This window comes from Silurus aristotelis, assembly GCF_946808225.1.
Source record: "Silurus aristotelis genome assembly, chromosome: 17".
Taxonomy (NCBI): Eukaryota; Metazoa; Chordata; class Actinopteri; order Siluriformes; family Siluridae; genus Silurus; species Silurus aristotelis.
In genome coordinates, this window is record NC_139590.1 from 23,971,217 (window position 1) to 23,995,032 (window position 23,816).

The 23,816-nt window shown below is 40.8% G+C and overlaps 2 protein-coding genes across 7 annotated transcripts in view; both read left to right on the plus strand.

Moving 5' to 3' along the window:
• nubp1 (nucleotide binding protein 1 (MinD homolog, E. coli)) overlaps positions 1-8,883 on the plus strand; it is a 30,810-nt gene extending 21,927 nt beyond the window's left edge. For both annotated transcript variants that reach the window (XM_083566568.1, XM_083566567.1), the window contains exon 11: positions 6,922-8,883. In XM_083566568.1, the coding sequence (XP_083422694.1) occupies positions 6,922-6,974 (53 nt within the window). In that variant the 3' untranslated portion in view covers positions 6,975-8,883. The remainder of the gene's footprint in view (positions 1-6,921) is intronic.
• Positions 8,884-9,881: 998 nt separating this feature from the next.
• ciita (class II, major histocompatibility complex, transactivator) lies at positions 9,882-23,810 on the plus strand. 5 transcript variants are annotated; one of them, XM_083566470.1, is made up of 20 exons: positions 9,882-10,393; positions 16,121-16,168; positions 16,285-16,347; positions 16,442-16,480; positions 16,606-16,683; positions 16,783-16,836; positions 16,971-17,102; positions 17,188-17,274; positions 17,356-17,412; positions 18,118-18,237; positions 18,330-18,395; positions 18,471-20,139; positions 21,004-21,183; positions 21,551-21,616; positions 21,709-21,789; positions 22,194-22,277; positions 22,382-22,465; positions 22,623-22,706; positions 23,161-23,244; positions 23,527-23,810. In XM_083566470.1, exons 1-20 carry the CDS (start codon positions 10,126-10,128, stop codon positions 23,600-23,602), a joined length of 3,420 nt encoding a protein of 1,139 aa, XP_083422596.1. In that variant the 5' UTR covers positions 9,882-10,125; the 3' UTR covers positions 23,603-23,810. The 5 variants fall into 5 exon arrangements, with proteins under 5 accessions (XP_083422596.1, XP_083422597.1, XP_083422598.1 ...); XM_083566471.1 differs by having other exon boundaries at positions 9,888-10,393; positions 16,786-16,836; XM_083566472.1 differs by lacking the exon at positions 9,882-10,393 and adding an exon at positions 12,254-12,619.
• The last annotated feature ends 6 nt before the right edge of the window (positions 23,811-23,816 follow it).

Genomic DNA, 23,816 nt, shown 5'->3' on the forward strand with positions numbered 1-23,816 from the left:
AGTTTTGTTTGGAATTTCTGTTCTTTTAGAACCAGGCAAAGGAATTACAGGCCTTTTGTCGTCTTTTTTTTATGATAATAGAGAAATTTGAAGTTGGGATACAATAATGTATTGATTATACACACTTTTTCGGCCGTCTAGACGCGACATGTTCGTGAGTGAGTATGAGGGCGGAGATTCGGTGGAGGAAGAGAACAGGGTGTGACTGAGTGACTTCTGATTTATCAGACAGGTAGATAAAATGATAACACGGATGGGGATGGTGTCGAATGACAAGTCACACAAACGTGGCCTCGAAACACAAAATCCGCCCACTTCCAAATGTGTCTTCTTCGACAGGGCTAGACACGCCCTCGGAGGCGGGGCTTATACAAGATATTCTCTACAGAGCTGTTAAGTTGGTGCAATCACAGGATAAATCATGAAAGGATATTTCCAGCATTTGGAATAAATGTACCCGTTTGTTAGTTTTGTATATTTCACCGCGTCATAATTCACTCGTTCATCTGCTTTCTGGATCAAATGCGTTTCAGACCGTCGTTGCCCGAACGAGGCAGAGTCGAGAACACTTTCACGTTTCAGTTCCGCGTCGGAGTCGCAGCTCGGCTTTTGCATGTGTTTTGCGTATCAGCACCGAGACACCTGTGGTCACAGCAGGTCTTTACTTCCTGTGCCCTGAATGCTGAATGTTTCTTTTTTCGTCCTGTGTCTCAGTACCTCGTAAAATAACCTCATGCTCGGGTTTCTGTCCAAGAATAAACTCCCTCGTTTGTTTCCCCTCATTCATTCGAATGGGAAGAATTTAGAATCTCAATTCACTCTGCAGTTTCTTTTCTATTATGAATGAGTAATGAACTACTCAGGTCATGTTTCTGTGATTTACCACATCTACTACTTTCCCAGCCCGTTCTTACCCAGGCCTGAGTGTTCCCTAACCACAGCAGCTCCTGACCACAGCTATCTGCCCTCTTTTACATACATTACCTCAAACAGCATACAGTTAACACTTAGCATTAAACTATCATTTATTATCTATTTATAGCAACAACCATAAACACTTTTTTTTCTTTTTATCTGTTCACAACATATTTAATTTATACTTCTGTAAATAATTTTAATATATAACAGTACAATTTATACTATACTAGGCTATAAAACCCATGTGACTGTCGGGAAAGTTACTTGATCTAATTCAAAATCGTCTTTTTTAGGCGCTCGAATTTTACCTACTTTTCTTTATCATGTTTGTGTTTGTTTGTTTTTTTATTATCTGTAGCCTACAAATTTTACAATTGAAAATTATTCCACTTATGCAACAGCTGAGAACCTGATTACAGCCATAAAACCATATTATTAATGACTTTCTTGATCGGAGTATTGTGTGGAACCAGTGCTTTATTGTCAAGGCAGATTGATTCTGAAGTAAACGTGCTGTCGCTCAAAAGCCAGCTCCATGAAGATCTGCTTCCCATTGGTTGTGTGGAAGATCTCCTGCTATAGAGGAGATATATGAGCGTGAAAGCTGACTGCACCCCAGGCCTCCTCACCATCACCTACATCAGCACCTGACTTTACTAACACCATGCTGGATGAATGAATCTCCACAAATCTCAATAAGCTCCTAGTGGAACATCTTCCCAGAAGAGAGGAGGCTATTATAGGAGCGATCAGGGACTGAATGTGGAACAGGATGTTCAAAAAGAAGCACATAGCAAACAGGTTTCCACAAACCTTTCTCCATGTGATGTATATTCTGCTTTGTGTCTTAAAAAAAAGACCATTTCGTCCAGAACCATTTTTCATGAATTCTAACATGACGAGATATCTCCGAGATGCTTGTGATGATTTATTCAGACGATAAACCACACAAATGTGGTTATTCATCTCTCTTTCTCTCACCTAAGTGTCTTTGTGTTATAGCTTCTGACCTTCTTTTAGGGAAATTACGGGGTCACGTGACCGCCGTTTTATTTCTGTTCCCTTTGTAAATATCAAGCCACAGAGTTATTCATCTGCATTACTAATTTGAATCCTGGGTCTGAACTTTTTTTTTAAAGTTTTTTTTGTAGCCCAGCAGACCCTGGAGGATGACGGTTATCACCGTGTAGGTGTTTAGAGGAAGAGTGGGTGCTGTTATAAAACCAGGCTTCGCTTGTGTAAAAGTCTGGGGTGGAAGCAGAGCTGATAAAATCACTTGGTGTTTTAACATCCATAAGCGGATGGAAACCAACTTCCTTTCCAGCCTCTGCAACCTCGATCCACACAATTAATACTTACAGCATAGACTACAAAACCCACGTGACTGTCGAGAAGAGCGCGATGAACTGAAGTTACTTGATCTAAAACTGAATCGTCTGTTTTTTTTATCTGTACAAATTTAATATGCTGCATATACAACAACCGAGAACCTGAACAAATGTATATATGTGTATTTTTATATATATATCTATATATAAGGATTCATGTAAAGCAGCTACCGATGCGATACGATTCACCAGTACTACGATGCGATTTCGATTTGTTCTGCAATTCAACGCAGTACAAATAGTTCACGTTTATTTCTTCAGTTCAGACAAACAGCAAATCATCAATGAACTGAAATGACCTCTAACGCATGACCCTTTCACACACATGCCTTTATAGTGCAGAAAGTAAAAAGATGAAATAAAACCAGATGTTTTTCCTGTTCTGTGTGCAGGAAGTTACAGCTCTACCTCTGCCATGTTAATCTGTATTCTATACGACTCTCAGGACACGCCTCCGTCTCCGCAGTGTTGCGATACGCCGTGTTAAATGACTTCCTTAGTTCCTTTTCTATTGAATTTTTTGTTTACGCTTTTTATTTGTGTTTTTCGTCCCCACAGTGCCGTTAACAATAAACGTTACCATCCTCCTGTTTCAGCATCAAATCAACATGTAAAAATGTTACAGTCGTTTACCTACGATTTTCTATTTATTAAAAAGCCCCATATTGTACGTTTTATTCGTTTACAGTCACTTTTGATGTTTGCTCGCTTTTTTCCTCTCTCTTAAAAAAAAACAAAAATCTGAAGATGTTTCATAGTTTTAGTTCAGCGGCTCTGACGGCAGCTCGTGTGTTCAGGAGAGGAACAGAGAAAGAAACAGCAAAGACCAAACAATACAATATTCATGAAGAATTTCGGAAATTGTGACTCTGTAATTACATACTGTTTTGTTATGTTTTTTTAAATTCTTTATTTTTTTTATGTGCAGTAGCATAAACTTATGAAATACTTTTTTATCTACCATACAATTTTTTTAATTACATTTTTTATTCTAGAAAATGTTCATAATATAAACAAACAATTGTTAATTGTAGGTTCTTGATATATAAAGTGGAGGCTGTAGGAAAAGCATGCTGATTTCTATTAGTAATTAATGTGTAACAGGTGAGAAGTGTGCATGGACTTTCACAATGACATTTTCCATCCACAGAGTAACAGCCATGTGTTTTATACCCCCACAAAGTGTGGACGTAATTGTCTTACATATTCAACCCATGCAAAATTTCATCAACACATTTCTTTCTGAAGACGTAGGGAGGAAGTTATCTTTTCCATTACACTGATTTTTTTTTTTTGACGGGGTTTTCCCTGAAAGACAATTGATCCTGCCAATTCTTCCTTCCAGCCAATTGATTTTCCCTGAAATAATAAAAATAAAAATCGTGTAGTGCAAAGGAAGGGCTGTGTTCAGTTTGCTTTCCACTGAATCTCTGTCCAAAAAGCATTTATTACTGGAGCATTCCCAGAGTGTATGCCAGTGATTGGCTTTCCGGATATACATCCAGTTTAATCAGAGAGATAAAGAGCATAGCAAGAGCAGGCGAGGGGTAAGAGTTGTTCTCGGTAATTAAACCCATAGCTTTTTTTTCTTTTTGACCAGAACCTCCAGAACACACAAAATGTCCCTCATTAATGGGGATGTGGTAGCTCAGTGGTTAAGGCATTGGGCTTTGGATCAGAGGATCACAGGTTCAAATCCCACCACCACCAAGCTGCCACTGCTGGGCCCTTGAGCAAAGCCCTAAAACCCTCCCCTGCTCAGTTGTAAGTCGCTCTGGATAAGGGTGTCTGCCAAATGCCACGAATGTAAATGTAATGATAACGCCATGCTGGTGTGGAGTGATAATCCTGGGTGTGAGATGTTACCGGATGTTGCTGCATGATGTGGTGGTAAATAACAGCCTGTTAAATTCAGCCTCACACGTGGCCTCCAATTATCACCTTCTACCATGGTCCTGTTCCAGCATTTAAATATTACTGCACTGGTTGAGCATACTGCATACTGCATGTTGAGCAAAACTTAATTTTTCTTATTGATTTGTAAATACGGCTCATTAGATCAAGAATTCTGCTGAATACAATCACACATCGAGATAAACTCGTGCTATAAAATGACATTTCTTTACATGGGTTTTCAATAATATATTGAAGCTGTTGAAGTGAACTTCTGGTGCGTTTTTTTTGGGGGGGTTATAATTCTCATTCAAACTGTTTCTTCTCCAGTTCTTCAAATTCATCTTGTGCCTGATGTGGTTTCTAAATCTCCATATACACCGTATAAGTTCTGCCACATGCAGAAATTCTCCATGGAAAATTATACTGAAACTCAATGTTACTATCGAGGTGTTACTATTACAGGTGTTTATAATCTGGACATTCATTTAGAGCGCAGATTCATCTGATCATATGATGCGTGTTCAATGCTCCGAAATCACACCTGAACTCCTTCCAGCCAATTACAATGCATTATTTACACCTGAACTCCTTTCAGCCAATCACAATGCATTATTTACACCTGAACTCCTTCCAGCCAATCACAATCCACTATTCACACCTGAACTCCTTCCAGCCAATCACAATCCTCTATTCACACCTAAACTCCTTCCAGCCAATCACAATCCACTATTCACACCTGAACTCCTTCCAGCCAATCACAATCCTCTATTCACACCTGAACTCCTTCCAGCCAATCACAATCTATTATTCACACCTGAACTCCTTCCAGCCAATCACAATCCACTATTCACACCTGAACTCCTTCCAGCCAATCACAATCCACTATTTACACCTGAGCTCCTTCCAGCCAATCACAATCTATTATTCACACCTAAACTCCTTCCAGCCAATGACAATCTTCTATTCACACCTGAACTCCTTCCAGCCAATCACAATCCACTATTTACACCTGAACTCCTTCCAGCCAATCACAGTCTATTATTCACACCTGAACTCCTTCCAGCCAATCACAATCTTCTATTCACACCTGAACTCCTTCCAGCCAATCACAATCCTCTATTCACACCTGAACTCCTTCCAGCCAATCACAATCCACTATTCACACCTGAACTCCTTCCAGCCAATCACAATGCACTATTCACACCTGAACTCCTTCCAGCCAATCACAATCCACTATTCACACCTGAACTCCTTCCAGCCAATCACAATCCTCTATTCACACCTGAACTCCTTCCAGCCAATCACAATCCACTATTCACACCTGAACTCCTTCCAGCCAATCACAATCTTCTATTCACACCTGAACTCCTTTCAGCCAATCACAATGCATTATTTACACCTGAACTCCTTCCAGCCAATCACAATCCACTATTCACACCTGAACTCCTTCCAGCCAATCACAATCCTCTATTCACACCTAAACTCCTTCCAGCCAATCATAATCCACTATTCACACCTGAACTCCTTCCAGCCAATCACAATCCTCTATTCACACCTGAGCTCCTTCCAGCCAATCACAATCTATTATTCACACCTGAACTCCTTCCAGCCAATCACAATCCACTATTTACACCTGAGCTCCTTCCACCAATCACAATCTATTATTCACACCTAAACTCCTTCCAGCCAATCACAATCTCTTTATTCACACCTGAACTCCTTCCAGCCAATCACAATCCACTATTTACACCTGAACTCCTTCCAGCCAATTACAATCCACTATTCACACCTAAACTCCTTCCAGCCAATCACAATCCACTATTCACACCTGAACTCCTTCCAGCCAATCACAATCCTCTATTCACACCTGAACTCCTTCCAGCCAATCACAATCTATTATTCACACCTGAACTCCTTCCAGCCAATCACAATCCACTATTTACACCTGAGCTCCTTCCAGCCAATCACAATCTATTATTCACACCTAAACTCCTTCCAGCCAATCACAATCTTCTATTCACACCTGAACTCCTTCCAGCCAATCACAATCCACTATTTACACCTGAACTCCTTCCAGCCAATCACAGTCTATTATTCACACCTGAACTCCTTCCAGCCAATCACAATCTTCTATTCACACCTGAACTCCTTCCAGCCAATCACAATCCACTATTCACACCTGAACTCCTTCCAGCCAATCACAATCCTCTATTCACACCTGAACTCCTTCCAGCCAATCACAATCCTCTATTCACACCTGGACTTGTTCCAGCCAATCACAATCCTCTATTCACACCTAAACTCCTTCCAGCCAATCACAGTCTATTATTTACACCTGAACTCCTTCCAGCCAATCACAATCCTCTATTCACACCTGAACATTTCCACACACGTGTCTTGGTTTGGAAATGATTAGCCGTGTGGAAATGTCTCGTCTGGATTACAGCTAGCCGGCGAGTTAGTAAAAATGTTTTGGCGTTATGAAAGTGTGTTAGTAGCACAACAGGCCGCTGAAAAATAGGAAACAGACATGGATGATAGCAGAGTCTCATCAAGAAAACCACGGACAGATTAAAACAAAAAAACAAAGAAAAACAGAAGTGACAGCTGTGAGGAAGTGTGCAGAAAACCAGCATTAGAAATGATCCACTTCATTACAGAAACTAAATCTACCGTATGTACAAGTTATAACTCTCTCTTTTATTTGTTTTTTTCCCAGGTATTAAAGATTATTGTGCTTCAGACAGAAAGACGAACGTAACGAACGAGTGAAGATCAGCACTGGATTACAGTTAGTGGTATAATCCCAATCACTCACTTTGTTTTTCTACGTCACGTCTCTCAACACATTTCCAATCCATACACCAGGCATCTGCAGGACCAGGAGTCATTTCTGCTCCTGAATGTGTCACTGTGTTCCTCTGTGTGAGGAACATCTTCACAAGAACTGTTGTGTAACTGATCTTCGATTTCTCAATAAAACCCTATTTTTGTTATTTACATTCTTCCAGATGTGGAAAACCTTTCCAGCTCAGTCCAAAAGAGTTAAATGAACACTTCCCTTTCAACCATTACTAAACATGAACATGTGCTAATGCTTGAAATCTTCTTCTTTATAAACTAATAGTTTAATACGCTAAAGCACACGACTTTCACTCATCCTTAAAAGTGCAGAATCTTCCCAGACAGTTTCTCCATTCTTATAACGTTTCTATAGCAACAGATGATCCACAAATAATAAACATATAAGACTTTGTGTAATTATTGATCTGGAGGAGGTTTTTTTTCTCTTTTATTCTAAGCTTCTATGGAAGGAGTCTCCAGTGTCAGCACTTTCTAACTTTGTCTTTTTTTTTTTTTTAAAGAAATTCCGGAGCCTCGTAAGAGGAAGTGGACGAGTGTGTATTTAATTCCTCATCAGAACGCAGGTCCGATCTGCGTCTGATCTACAGGTCCCTCGAACTCATTCCATTTTAATTTGCCGTCCAATCTGTGCGTAATGAATATTAATGTGATCAGATTTGTTTGTTTTGTTGTTAACTCGTATTAAAGTTAATTATAGACCCAAAGTCAGACAGTTTCCTCACGCGTGGAAATATGTTTAACAATCTTTATATTTGCAAAACCTTCAACGCAACACACGTTTATTCACAACGTCCTTATTAAAAGGAATTAAAAATAAGCCACTAAAATTTGGTGAACGTTTGTTTTACTGATATCAAATCAGCACCAAGATCTGCGTCCAGCAATTAAAACTGTCCGTGTGGAAACATAGCATGTTTCCTGATGGTTTACATAATTTATAACACCATAATTATTTACAAGAATATTCAGTTTTCATGCTCTATGATGAGTTCGGTTTCATTAATAATAAACGCACATTTGCATAAAGCATCAATATTTCTCCATGTTGATTAGCATATTCAAAACATGAAAAGTATTAATTTAAGGTTCATTTAGAACAGATACAAATATGCGATTATATAGAGGAGCCCCTGGGGTGCAGTCAGTTCAGTTGGAGCTCTATAGCAGGAGATCTTCCAGGAACATAGTCATGCTGGAACAGGTTCAAGTTCATTCTACATCATCCAGAGGCTTTTGGGGAGGAACGTGGATGGAAAGGGCAGATGTCCCAATACTTTTGGCTGTATAGTGTATCTAGAACATATGTAGATAATTTCATCATGTTTCATTTGTTTCCTGTTCCTGGATGACTTTCAGAAATGTCACAGCAACAATAAACATGGGGCATCTGGAAAGAAAAAAAAACTTTGAGAAGGTTTGAACTTTCCAGGAAAAAATATAGCAGGTGTGAAGGAGAAGCTTCTAAACCATTTTATTGTGTGAATATGAGACGGACTGCGGATACGACGGTGGGAACTTTCCCTTCTGTACTTTCTGTGTTTGTAGCGAATAAATCAGGAGGTTGAATTTTACACATTATTATTATTATTATTGTTATTATTATTATTATTATTATTACCCAGTGTCAATTTTATATATATATATATATATATATGTATACAATTTATATAAAATAGATAATAAATTATTTCAATAAATGAAAACAAAAGAACACTGTATGTTTGCATAATTGTATTTTTGGGATCTTTTTATTAGGTTTTTTTTTTTTTTTCTTTCCTTTAATGGCAAAATATTATTAATTATGATTATAATAAATTATATAAATAATTTCTTTAAAATTCACTCCTCTGAAAAAAGCTTTTGTGTGTGTGTGTGTGTGTGTGTGTGTGTGTGTGTGTGTGTGTGTGTGTGTGTGTGTTCAGTTCTTTAATGGTGTATTGGATAATTTAAGGTTCTCAGCTTCCAAAATAAATTGTACTTGGATTAAAGTCGTGTGTTGTTAAATCCCGCTAGATGAACCCTCTACAGGCGCCTGGACATGTTAATCCAGTAACACACATACAGTCTTCAAGAAAAGGGTTCTACACTTCTAAGCTTCTAAAAATTGATGAACCATGATTTGTAGGGTTCTAGATCCTTCAAGGCTTCTTTGCAACATGTATTGGTTCGTCAAAGGTTCTTTAAATGTTCCAGTTTTAGTACAGCCTTTTTTAGAAGCCGTGTTCCTTTTATTTATCCAGTAAACCTTCAGCAAACCCTTTGAGAACATATTCTCCTCAGAAGGTGTATACAGATGCTCTTCAAGGTTCTACACTCTGTCTGATTGAATTATATGTAACTTTGTGTTCTTTGAGATAAAATGTTTCACTACGGTTGGATTTGGTTTCAGCACTTTAGAAGAAAACACAGTTTCAGGTGTTCAGTCAGAGTGAACTGTTTCAAAATGAATGGTTTTAATGGAGCTGAATAATTTTTGGACACATGACACCTTGTTTGAAGTTCTCGGGGTTTTCCGCAACTCCACTGAGACGATTTCAAGAATTTCTTGCATCAGTGAAAGTCATTACGAGAGCTGAGTCTGGTGTCTGTAACGGCTTTGTCATGTACCATTGTTTCTGTTTCCTCTAGTTTAATATTTCTGCATTTCTGATGTTAATAATAATGAAGTTCTCGTGTATTCGAGCCCCAGTGCAGCTCTGATCTCAGAATCGACGATCCCGGATTAGCATATGAATCGTCTGATGATTTTTATACGCCACATCACTGCGATGGCATCGAACTTCCCATTTCTCCTGTACATCCAATTTCTAGTCTGAAAAAAAAGTGAAGTGAGATCAAGCCGTCCTCTTGGCCGTGTTCGTCAGAGTGTTTCTCTGATTTGGGAAAAGAACATGTGAAACTCTCCGAGCCGTGCAGGCCAGAGATCATCAATGCTTTGGTGCTGGTTGCTTTTTATAACGGTTCTTCCCACCAAACCCTTCGGTTCAGTCTGGCTACAGAAGGTCTTGGATGCTCCGTGGAAATTCTATAAAGAGCACCAAGCGTTTCGGGTGGAATCATGGTGCCTTTCCAAGAGGTTCTCTTTGAGGTGCGGAGGGTTCTCCAGCAGGTGAACCCAAAACTCCTTCCTTTGCTTCTAACCCAATTTGTGGAGGCTCAGATCTTCTCAGCTCAGTACTATCAGAGCTTGTTTTTTTCCGAGGACCTGAACAACGTGGATGTGGACGATTTGGCCAGAAGGCTTGCTCTTCCTGTGTGGGAAAAATGGGATGCCAGTCGGGTAATCCTCTCTGCAGCGCTCCTGGAGAACGAGCCCGAGATCCATGGTACGATTGGCTTCTTATCAGAATGATTGTATTGATCTATTATTTGTTCATGTTATTAAAAGTATTTATATTTATATTATTATATTTTATATATTCCCAGAAGGCCACGGGGAAAAGTCATAATGAAACTAAAGCTAACTTGACAAGTGTGTTTTTATTTTTTTCCCCTGCCAGGAAAACTGAACCCTGGCACAGAATGCAGCTTGTCCTGTCTGGCAGCTTAAAATAATAAGCGTCTTATAATCAGATATGTCTTTCAAATCGTACTTTCGTTACTGGGTTAAGGCCATCGTGCCCGGTGTGGTTCATCAACATGTCAGGGCAACGACGAGGGTGAAATAAAACCTAGCCTGGGAGAATGTTTTGGTGTTTTCTGGCAGAAAATTGAAGCACATTAAAGTGTAATGACATCAGGCTGCAGTGGTTGTGGGCTCGATGTGAGTTTTAGGGCCGTGCTGCATGATGGGAACCAGCACTAACATAGAGGGAAATTATGTGGGCAAATATTTATCGAGGTGTTTGACTAATATTTAGGAGAAGTGCATGAAAAAATGCTTGTGTGTGTGTGTGTGTGTGTGTGTGTGTGTGTGTGTGTGTGTGTGTGTGTGTGTACTGAGACCCACAGATTTATAACTAGACACAAACATCCATATATCCAAGCAAAAAGTAGGGGGACATCCGCATTTTCCAGACAGGAGAAAGTTTTTATTACTTTCTAATTATTTACTTTTCCTGTCACTCAGCAGCTCCTGCCCACAGCTACCTGCCCCCTTCTACACACTTCAGCTCACACACAGACACTACAGTGCACTCACACACTCATACTCACACTCTTAGTAAATATCAGCAGAGAAGGCAGTGTGTGGGCGTGCACAATAATAGGCATCCTTCTAGTCCCTGTTTTGAAGTTTGACAAAATTCAAGACGTTTTGTTGAAACGCCCCAGATTTTGATTCGAGTTGATCAGGATTCGAATTAACGTATTGATTTTTTCTTCTTGTGAAATCTAAATCAGATGTTGCTTTTTATCTTTTTGTATTGAAATCTAAAATAAATGCATTCCCTTTTATAAAGATTATAAAATGATCTATCAGGACGCTTCATCAGCTGCGTACTCCGTATTGTTCCTGCGCTGCTTCTTCCTCAAACCGTCACCACAAAGCTGGAGGCACACGATGGTATTGAACCTCTTTTGATGTGGCAGCATGAAATTTTCCCTTCACAAATCTGTTCCAGCACCACAATGCTCCTCTGCACAAAGCCCGGTCTGTGAAGATCTGCTGGAAGTGTGTGGAAGATCTATCGAGCTGCTGTAGAGCTCCAACCCTATTGAACACATTTGGGATGATCTGGACTGCTCACTGCACCTCCTCCTTCTCCACACCTACTGTATATCAGTACCTGACTTTATAAATGAATCTCCTCAAGCACACACTAAAATCTGGTGGAACATCTTCCCAGAAGAGTGGAGGTTATTGTAGCAGGAAATGAAGACTAAATCTGAAATGGGTTGATGTTCACAAAGAAGCACATACTAATCTTATGGTCAGGTGTCCACCAACCATATGAGTATAGATACACAGACGGACACAATATGGCTGAAAGTATGTGCACCCCTGACCATCATGTCCATGCATAATTCTTCTCAAACCGTCTCAATAAAAGTAGTATAGAATGTGTTTGTATTCTGAAGCATTACAATTTTGTAAACCACGAAGAAATCCTACTTAGTTCTTAATTTCACCTGAACACGTTTGGAATGACCAGGAATCTCCTGGACATTGGAATTGGATGACAGTAATCCCCCACAGCCACGCCCCTCCACAAACACCCCGAAAAATTGTAGCAAAGTGTGAAATAAATCGGGAAATGAGATGTTCAAGGTCACGTGTAACACTTTTGACAGATGTTGATGCATATGCAAATGGCTTTATGAAGTATTTGCATTGTCTCTCTGTGTACCTGTGTGATGATGAACCTGCTGCAGTGTGTTTGTGTGAGTAGAAGTGAGTAAAAGCTCCACACTGCGCCACATTGCGCCACACCAGACGCTTAAATGTGAAAGTAAAACCAGAGCGAACCCAAAAGCGCGCACCAGACTGCGCCTTGTTCAGTACCCGGAGAGACCACAGGCAGAGAAACAAAGCTTCCTTTCTTACCAAAACCCACTAGCATGAAAAACAGAGGACGTTCTGCACTATAACATGGAGCTGCGCTCTACAACAGGTAGAAAATCGTATTATTTTTAGACCTAAATAATTTCATGCGTGTTTAACGCAATGGATACGATGGAAGCATTTGTGTTTGCGTATCCATCCGAAACTTGTGATTTATTCGAGAAGATCTTTTTTTTTTTTACTTTCCGACATGGTTTATTTCCATAAACTGCTTTTTTTTATTTTTTCTTCATTTTTTCTTCATTTGTAATTTATTATTTGGAACATGCGTCTTTTTCTTTTGCGCCTCTTTGTTCTTCACCGGAAAATAAAACCGTCGTGTGATTGTTTCATGGTCGGTATGGAGACCCCCAGGTGGTGGATGGTCACCTGGACCTGGAGTGCGCAGGTTCTGTTTGGATCACAAAAACGCGTTGCGCACATCAGGAACTTTCTATTTAAACCTGCACTCATGCGTCCATTTATTAATTTATTGTGCTGCAGAGGAACTGATGTCCTACTGGTGGTAATGGTGCTATTCAGGGTGAGGATGATGAAGAAATTGAGGAGGAGGATTAGGAGAGGTGGAGAGGTGCTTTCCAATGCTTTCATTTTTCCCAAACTGTTTTGTGCGTCTCCTAAAACCAGGCTATTTATACAAGTGAAAGTGAAAATTATTTCATGTAACATAATGGAGTTATTTCTGGATTATTAGGAGGCAGTTTTTGGATACACGGAAGCTTTAGGAGCTTTAGGAGCTTCTTTGTGTTGAATTTTAGGGGTGCTTTATGCTTTAGGGCACATTTTTGTCTTGCACAGTTTGAGGGTATTTTCTTTGATCTTTTAGGTGATTTCTGGACAGAGTACAGCACAATGTGGAGTTTTTTCGACAGTTAAGAGGTACATTGTTGTTGTAAAGGTGTGTTGCACTGTTAAAGGGTATATCTGATCTTTTAGCTGGTTTTTGGATGGTTTACGGGTACAGTGTGGAGTTATTCGGACAGTTTATAGGAACATTGCGTTCCTAATGGGTTGTTTTGAACAGTAAAAGGTAACATTGCTTCTTTAAGTGGTTTATTGAACAGTGGGTATGTTTTTAGGGGCGCTTTGGGTAGTTAAGAGGGAACATTGTTGTGTTAAAAGGGTTTCTGGTTCCTTGATGTTCACACCATGCAGAACCTGTTCTGATCCTGTCACAAGAACACACACAGACCCTGGTGAAGAAAGCCCATCAGTGTCTTTAATGTCTTAGATGGTTTTAAAAGAACTTTAAACCACCCTCCATGGTGCTAAGGAACTGTTACTCCTGCAGCAGTGAGTCTGTTTTGGAAACATTACAGGAGAGCGGCGAGAGGGTAGTGCGATCAGCTGAGTGTCCCATCTACATTAAACTGCCAGTGTATTTACAATGAGCAGTGCTGGACCTGCAGGACCAGGAAGACTGTGAAGGCCTTCAGGCTGCCCAACACTAGACTGTTCTATTGCACTTTTGCTTTCTGAAAGGTCACAAACAGAGAATTTCTGTACAGAACAGAGAAGCTTCTTCTCACATGCCATTTGGACCTGGGAATTCAACTATTTTTAACCAGGGAAACTTCTAGAGCTTGCACTTGTCTGCACAACACGCATTACCTCAGCCTCGTTTATCTACAGCACATATTACACACATTTCTCGAATGGACACATTTGCAGTTTGTTAAATTACAGTTATACTGTTTCTGCCACTGAGGATTTGCATTCCTTATATTATAGTTCATATGTTTATATCTTTCTGCTTTCCTATTTGTAAAGAACTAAATACTTTTTTAATTAGATTTTTATTTAACAACCATTGAAAAATGTGTCCCGTACTTATCCACAGAGATCCAGAAAAAAGTAGGGTTTATATTAATTTCGATGGTAAATACTTCTGTGTCCAGATGAACTGGAACACGGCTAAGATTTCTGATATTAATGGGATTTGTGATATTTTCGGGAAACCTACGGTTTGCGTTGCGTCTTTTCTGGACTTCTGTGGAAACATTTACGAGACACCATTTTTTCTTAACAGTGTATTTATTTAGTTTTACCGTGTACCACGGAACTGAGCTCTGAAACAAGTACTCCATTATGTTTATATTTTAGAATCTGCTCACTGGGTTATGAATAGTGACAATTAAATCATGTCTTTATGGAGCTTGTGCATTTTTCTTCACATTGTTCATTTATTTTTTTATTTGAGTTGCCAAGAGATTTTCTTTGCAGGAATAATAATAGCAGGAGGTTCATTCTTATTAGGAGGTACTTTATAGTCATAAGAGGCAGTAGCAGTAAATGGTAGTAGCAGTGAGAGGCAGTAGCAGTTAGAGACAGTAGAAGTAAGAGGCAGTAGAAGTAAGAGGCAGTAACAGTAAGAGGCAGCAGAAGTAAGAGGCAGTAGAAGTAAAAGGCAGTAACAGTATGAGGCAGTAGAAGTAAAAGGCAGTAACAGTAAGAGGCAGTAGCAGTGAGAGGCAGTAGCAGAAGGAGGCAGTAGAAGTGAGAGGCTGTAACAGTAAGAGGCAGTAGAAGTAAGAGGCAGTAACAGTAAGCGGCAGTAGAAGTGAGAGGCAGTAGCAGTAAGAGGCAGTAGCAGTAAAAGGGAGTAGCAGTGAGAGGCAGTATAAGTGAGAGGAAGTAACAGTAAGAGGCAGTAGAAGTGAGAGGCAGTAGCAGTGAGAGGCAGTAGAAGTAAGAGGCAGTAGAAGTGAGAGGCAGTAGCAATGAGAGGCGGTAGAAGTAAGAGGCAGTAGCAATGAGAGGCGGTAGAAGTAAGAGGCAGTAGCAGTGAGAGGCAGTAGAAGTAAGAGGCAGTAGCAGTGAGAGGCAGTAGAAGTAAGAGGCAGTAGCAGTGAGAGGCAGTAGAAGTAAGAGGCAGTATCAGTGAGAGGCAGTAGAAGTAAGAGGCAGTAGCAGTGAGAGGCAGTAGAAGTAAGAGGCAGTATCAGTGAGAGGCAGTAGCAGTAAGAAGCAGTAGAAAGAAAGATGCAGTAACAGTGAGAGGCAGTGTCAGTAAGAGGCAGTATTATTGAGAGGCTGCAGCGGTGAGAGGCAGTGGCAGTAAGAGGCAGTAGAAGTGAGAGGCAGCAGCAGTGAAAGGCAGTAGAAGTAAGAGGCAGTGGAAGTAAGAGGCAGTAGCAGTGAGAGGCAGTGGAAGTAAGAGGCAGTGGGAGTAAGAGGCAGTGGCAGTAAGAAGCAGTAGAAGTGAGAGGCAGCAGCAGTGAGAGGCAGTGGCAGTAAGAGGCAGTAGCAGTGAGAGGCAGTAGAAGTAAGAGGCAGTGGAAGTAAGAGGCAGTAGCATTGAGAGGCAGTGGCAGTAAGAGGCATCATAGGAACATTGTACGTGTACAGTATGGAGAAATGTTAATGTAGAGTGCAGTGTTTATGAGTAGAGTTAAATTGACTGAGTTTGATGTAAAGATCATCATTTATTAATAAAGTTTAGTAGGTTTACAGCTGAGGGAAGGAAACGGTTCCTGAGTCTTCTGGTGTGAGAGCAGAGGCTCCTGTATCACCCCTGTATCATCAATGAATCCTGTTTGTGTTCCCTTAGACCATGAAAACATCATGACCAGTGTGGATCCAGTGGAAACTATACCTGGTAAATGTTTGCGATCTCTAAAAAAAAAACTATATGTTTCCTGATGTTTTTTTCCGCTGAAAAATGCAGGAGTGTTTTTGTGTTTTTATTAAAAAAAAAAACAAAAAAAAAAACAGATCAGCTACTGGACCTGATCGCCTCCATTCCAATTGAAGAATTTCCGTTTGAAGAATATCTCGGTCAGTTCCACATTTCAGCTCATACAGAAACATCTACGATTCAGCATGTGGAGAAAGTCTTTTAACACCCTTTTTCTTTTCTTTTTTACATTAGATTCATCTTACTCGGAAGAGGTCTGGAACGATATCCCAGGTTGGGAAAAGTTTCAGGATGTTTATGATCCACTGATGGTGAATTGGGGAGTGATTTGGTTTTGCTTGTATTTTAGGCCACTAAAAATAGACTTGTTTTTTCTCTTTCCTTCTCTCTTTTCTCAGATGGATCAGATGAAAAATTCACGCTGGTATGTCAAACATGTGATGAGAATCCAGATGCGAGGAAAAGGAAGCGTGGAGGTAAATACTCATTAATTACATTTCTTTTTCATTTGCTCTTTTGTCAGTGGTCCTTTCGGTTAGCCAACATGTGAGGTGTGGGTGTGTTTGTGTTCTCAGTAGTGAATGAAAGACCAAAGACGAAGATGCCTTGCCCTAAACGTAGAAAAAAAGGTGAGCCCAGGATTTAAAAAAAGGTCACTGCCAAAGCGATGAAATGCTGTTCATACACTTATTCCATCGTATAAAGTGATCTGTTTAATCGGTAATCCCCTTTTTTTCCTTGTTGTGTTTTGTCACACAATTAGCCCCCTTGAGCTCTGAACCCCCCACTGAAGTGAAAATGGCCGTTCAGGGAGGGGATTTCCACGTCTCTAGCGTGCCCTCGTTTGTACACTTCCCCTTAAGGATCTCCACCGCCGCCTCTCTGATGCCACCTGGTGAACACGAGCTCCATTGTTTTGCTTTCATTTCCCATGGCAGGTTTTATTCGCATTCTCATCGCATTTTAATTTCACTCTTCAGGTGCACCAGCGATGCAGATCATACAAACGTTCAATCCTCTCTCTCCTCTGCCAGGCATTCTTCCAGTAGGTGCCACCTATGTCCTGGGTGAGTCATGAGTTTCATTACTCTACCTCGGTTTTTATCTCCATGTCACTGACTTAAAAACTCTGTCTTTATTACCTGTAGTTTCACCACAACCTCTCGCTCCGTTGCCAGTGACTCAGATCGCCCCTTTGTCTCCTGGTGAGTAACAAACAAGAAACGCTCTGTGTGAACGATTTATCACGGCGGAATCTAAACATAGATTGCACATTAGGTGTTCAAAATCAAACATAAGTTATTCATCAGACATTCCAACGTGATGCTTCGGTGTTCTGTTTCAAAATGATCGTTGCAACGATAATTTGCTCCTATAAACTCCTCTGGGCAGATGTTCCACTAGATTCCGCATTTCACATTCATCCCAAAGGTGTTTAGTAGGGTTTAAAGCTCGAAAACCGGCATCCCTGGAAGAGTTTCGGAAGACTTTTGATGAACTCCAAAACATTCGGTGACTTGTGCATGACGATCGTCGGAGAACAATCCACAACATTCATGCCGTTGTCGGTGTGTCATACGGAACAGTCTAGGCGATCCTCTTCATGTGCGTTTCAAACATGCGCCCTGTTGCTGCCGAGTTCGTCCCCAGGCTGCTGACCAGGGAGCAGAAGGAACACCGCGTCAAAGTCGAGGCTCGTTACAGGTGACGAATCTCGCGGCTCGACCAGGTGCACGCTCGTCGTCTTTTTTTAGACATTCGCTGCGTTGTGCGTCGAGAAATCGTCTCCAGATGGTCAATAGCGAGTTCCACTGGCAGGTTTTAAGGAAGGACGTTCGGCGAAAGCGATTTTTTGATACCACCTCGTATGTGTAATAACTATCAACTCTGCTTTTCTTTTCTTTCTTCAGTCAGTGGAACAGTGGCTCCTGTAGAGCTCAGCATGTCCATTCATCCTGCAAGCTCGCAATCGGACAGCGCCAGTAGGGGGCAGTCTCCATCCCAACCAGCTCCTATTTCACCCATTAAAGGTAGAACTACTTTTATTGACTTTTAATAACATATTTGGTATTTTACTGGATTTTATTAGTGTATAATGCCAATTTTTTTATTTTGTCTGCAGGCAAACCACCTTCCAAAGAGTATCTTCCTGCAACTCAGGACATCAAGAAGATCCCAGCAATATCAAGTGAGAAAAAATTAAGAAAGCCACTTTTAGGAAATCTCATCTGTAATAATATCTAACGGTGCGTTTCTTACTCAGAGAACGTTCAAGACTTTATCGTGGCCTTAAAGACGCACGTGAGGGAAAAGTGCAATGTGATGGAAGGAGGAATGAAGATGCAGTCTCACTACATAGACACTCCACTGGTGCAGAGGAAGCTTATTATCAGGACCGGCAAGAATGCAAACAAATGCTTAGAGAAGGAACTCGTGGTGCTCAGCGACTCCGAACGAAAGAAAGCCATGGTGCACAGAAGCCATGTTTTCCACAACTCCAATAACAAGCACCTGATCACCATTCTTGGGAAAGCTGGCATGGGAAAGAGCACGTTTATCCGGCGTTTAGCCTTAGACTGGTCCACCGGTGGCCTTCAGCAGTTCCAGTTTATCTTCTTGCTCAATTGCAAGGTTCTCAATCTGACTCAGGGGAAATTCAGTCTGAAGAGTTTACTATTCCAGTCATCCATGTCTCCTCGGTGTGGAGATCCGGAGGCTGTCTTCAAACACCTTCTCGCCTTTCCAGAGGACGTTCTTGTCGTTTTCGACAGTTTTGATGACATGAAAGACCTTGAAGGCCTTCTTCAATCGCCCGCTACCTCATCCACAGAAGGCAACTACAGTATCAGGCAGCTGTTTTCTGGTTTGTTCCAGAAAAAGATTCTCTCGGGTTGCACGCTTTTGATGGCTACGCGCCCGCGAGACGTTTTGAATCAGCTGCTTCGTAAAGTCGACAGTATCTTGGAGGTCTGCTGGTTTTCTGCAAAGGACATAGAAATGTACATTTCAAACTATTTTGGGGAGGCTTCAGAGAAAGAGGATGTGCTGCGAAAAATCCAAAGCCAAAAATACATTTTCAGCTTGTGCTCCAACCCGCTGCTGTGTCGCCTCACATGCTTTTTATCAGAGCACCAACAAAGCAACAGTTTGCCATCGACTCTAACGGATTTATACCAAAGAGTCCTCAGTCAGTATCTAGAGCTGAATGAGAACCTTCAAGGATCCAAACAGGACATCAGTCAGTTGTGTAACACTGCATGGGACGGATTTAAGACTCAAAACTCCCTGTTCAACCAAAATCAGAACAAAAACCTGGTAGATTCTGGACTCAGCTCTGGGATTCTCAGGACACATGGAGGATGTGAAGAAACTGGCAACAACCAGGTCACTTATTTTTCCGATCTTTTTGTTCAGAGCCTTCTAAGTGCCCTGCTTTTGGTACATTCCAGTGAGTTGAATGATAAAATGCTGCTGGCACACACCACATTTCACCAACGGAAAAGAAAACCTCAAGGAGAATGGCAAGATGTTCTGCAACGGTTCGTGATAGGATTACTGTTCCAGAAAAACGCCCCGCCCGCATGTAGGGATTTCCAAAGTGGTACTGACCTTCAGGCCAAAAGAAAAGCAGTGGAAGTCCATCTGGAGAATCTGAAACCAGGCGAGATGATTCCCAGCAGGTTACTGGAACTGTTTCACTGTGTGTACGAGTCAAGAAATATCAAACTCGCCAAACTTCTGCTGAAAAACCTTCCAGATAATTTGTCATTTTGTGGAGCTCAGCTCTCTCCGGTGGACGTCTATGTTGTTTGGCATCTTCTCATGCACACCAAAGGACTTAAGCGAACGTTTTCTATGGACTTGAGGGACACGTGTGTTCCCCTCAGTGGTCTCAGAGAGCTGGTTGCATTGGACTGTGTGGCGTCATTCAGGTGAGAAATAAAAGTTTCCTTCATTCTCCTTTAAGTGCGTTCCATGTCATGGTGAACAAAAGTGTGAAATATGAATCATGTCAATAATGTTCCTACATGTTTATACAACCTTCTCTCACAGAATTCTATGATAAAACGCTGCTCGTTATGGTGATTTTTGAGCTATCATGAGATTCCAAAGTTGCTAGAAGACACCTCCAGAACTTGTTTAAACTTGATGTGAGATAATTGAGTATACCAGGGAGGTTGTAGCTCAGTGGTTAAGGTGTTGGGTTACTGATTGGACCGGCGGTGGTTGAAATCCCGGTATCACCAAGCTGCCACTTTTGGCCCCTCGAGCAAGGCCCTTAACCCTCCAGGAGCGCCGTATCATGGCCGACCCTGTGCTCTGACCCCAGCTTCCGAGCAACCTGAGATATGTGAAGAAAAAAATGTCACTGTGCTGTAATGTATATGTGACAAAACTGCTGAAAAAGCGTTTACATTCAGCATGATCAGTAGAGCTCTATAGCAGGAGATCTTTCACTCCAAACCCATGGAAAGCAGATCTTTATAGAGAGCTGGATCAGGTCTGGGTTTCCTCGTTAAAGTGAAGGGAAAATGGAATGCTGCTGCATCCAAAGACGTCCGATACAATTGTGTGTCTCAGACTTTGTGTTAACATTCGGGAGAAGAACCACATATGAGTAAAAAAGCCAGACGTCCCAATACTTTTGCCGTTATATATTGCCAGCTCTAAATGCATGATGTATGACTTCAAGGTGAAATAAATTCTTGTCATCAGAAAACATTCTATGTGGCTTCTCTCTAATGGAATTATAAATATTGCATATTATAAGTGATTTATTGTTTTCTCCCCATTAGAGCTCCAACTATGGACACCATTAACCTCTGGGAGGACCTGCATCATAGCAGCGATAAACTGGGTTTAAAAAACGCCATTGAAAAGTTTACTATAAACCCTCTGAAGGTGTTGCAGGTGTCTCATGTGGAGAACTTGGCCATCCTGGGACAGATCCACAACGAGAAGAAGCTGCCTTTATGGTGAGACATTGATAAGGCTTTAATAATGAGTGTTATGTAGCTGCTAAGTCTCATTATAGACGCTGCTGTGGTGTGTTTATATGCAGAAAATAAAATGTATATTATATTTTATTTATTATAATATAAAATAATAAGGTAAGACATCAGTGAGAAATCAGTGTCCTAGATGTATAATGAGGGTTCAGTAATGTGATGGTTGTAGGAGAAGTTCCAGAAGTTCAGATCTTTCCTCCAGTGGACTGAGTGGGTTTTCTGATCTTTATATTCATAGTAAAACATACACACATACAGTTCATGATGCAGTGAACAGAGAGAATAAAACACTTATGTAGCCTGTTTTTACTGATGTCCACTGTTGTGTTTACAGCGAGGTCGAGACGGCTCTGGAGGACGGCGTCCCAGCGGTGAGACATCTCCAAAAGCTGGAGTACGAGTGAGTCCTTCACAATATATCTACCACATTCTGCAAACTGAAACCCCATGTATCTGTGCAGTCATCAGTGGGATGTGTTCTCTTCTCTAAAGGCTTAACCAGCAGAACAACCCTGAGGTGTTTCTTCAGCTGGTAGAGATCTTACCTGCTCTTCAGTCTCTCCATCACCTGGAGTAAGTTCATCTGTAGGAGAGTCTCTCAGGCTCTCACATCACAGCGTTCATCTCCGAACGAAAAATATCTTCACTTTATATCCACTGGATTTATTATTTAAAACAGAGAGAAAGTAAAAAAACAAGCAAGAAAGAAAGAGGAGTGAAAGAAAAAGAAAAAAAAACCAAGCAAGAAAGAAAGCAAGAAAGCAAGAAAGAAAGAAAGAAAGAAAGAAAGAAAGAAAGAAAGAAAGAAAGAAAGAAAGCAGGAAAGAAAGAAAGAAAGAAAGAAAGAAAGAAAGAAAGAAAGAAAGAAAGAATCTATGACTTAAGTAAAGAAAGAAAAAAGTAGAAAGAAATGAAAGGAAAAAAAGATGAAAGAAAGAAAGGATGGATTAACACTTGTATCCGTTTCTCTCTTTCAGTTTGGAGAATAATAAGATCGGGGATGTCGAGGCAGAGCGGTTGGCTGGAGCGTTGAGCTCATTATCATCTCTGAAGCTTCTGAAGTCAGTGCTGCTCGTCTTCCTGAACCTAGTGATTTAGAATAAAGTGTTCTCGGTGGAAGTGTGTCGCAGTGTGTAACGCTCTATTCCTTCCTCCCACGTTTTAGTCTTTCTCAGAACTGCATCGGGGACGACGGCGTGCGGAAACTGGCCGAAGCCCTGACGTCCCTGTCCTCGCTGCAGAGCCTCAGGTACAACCTCAGACATGCCCACTTTCCCTCAGACCACACCCACTATTCCTTCTATCACTTTGTTTACCTCAGTGCTAATAGCTGTAGAGGAATAAAGCAGTGTGACGTTTATAAAGAAAGCAGTGTGTATATATCATTTCCCTCTGACGTCCTACAGTCTGTACGGAAACGTGATCGGGGACGGCGGAGCTGAGAGCCTGGCGTACGTTTTACCGCTTATGACGTCTCTGCTGGACCTGGAGTAAGTCACCGTTCATCAGTGGAGATCCCTGTGAGGCTCAAAGTTCAGCTGGAGATTTTCCCATCTGAGTTTAATTAGAAAACAAAGCAAAACCGACTGAACTTTAACCTTCACAGACCAGACATTTCATCATCTGTGTTTCAAAGTAGAAAGAAAGTATAAAAGAACAAAGAGGGGACAATAAAGGGGGGGGGGGGGATACACACACACACACACACACACACACACACACACACACACACACACACACACACACGCCCTTCAGCTGGCATCCTGTGTTTGTTTGTGGTTCAAACGGAAACTGATCTTTTTTTTAAATGATGTGATGAAATTAAAAGATGAAAAGTAATTAAAAATAAAATGAATAAAACATTTTTTATGTAGTAATAATAATAATAATAATAATAATAATAATAATAATAATAATAAAACATAATTTTTTTTGGCCACTCAGTGTGAAGTACAACAAGTTCACAGACGTTGGAGCCAAAAGGCTGAGTGCTGCATTAAAGGACTCACCGAGTGTGAAGTCTCTTCAGTAAGTCACCTTCTCACACACACACACACACAGGCTTTGTGGAACAGGTTTGGGTCTCCTAGTTCAAGTGAAGGTCAAATTTCATGCTCCTTCATCCAAATGCGTCTGATACAATTCCGTTCCTCAAAATCTTCCAGGAAGAACCACATGTACCTGGAAAAGTCTGGTGTCCCGAATCTTTTCTCCATATCGTGTATATGATTTTATTTCCACCACATTTGCATGTTCTGTCCTGCTTTAATTATTCATTCATTACATCCTTCTCATCTTTTTTTCCATCAGAATGTGGAATGACTGCATTCCTTATGGTGTTTTCGAGCATCTTCAGATTCAAGACTGCAGGATAAAAGCTTTATAATTCACGTTTCTTATTAAGGAAACACACAAAGAAAAGAGAAGCTGCTGCTACTAACGACGTATTGTTCAGGTACACACACTTTAACTGACCGCTGCGGCCTCAGCAGAAACACTACTGTTCTATGGTGCGTTATTTTTCTGTTGCAATATATTGACTTTATTGTGAGCTGCTGCTTAATAAACTACCTTTTGTAAAGAAATAAATTAAAGCAACT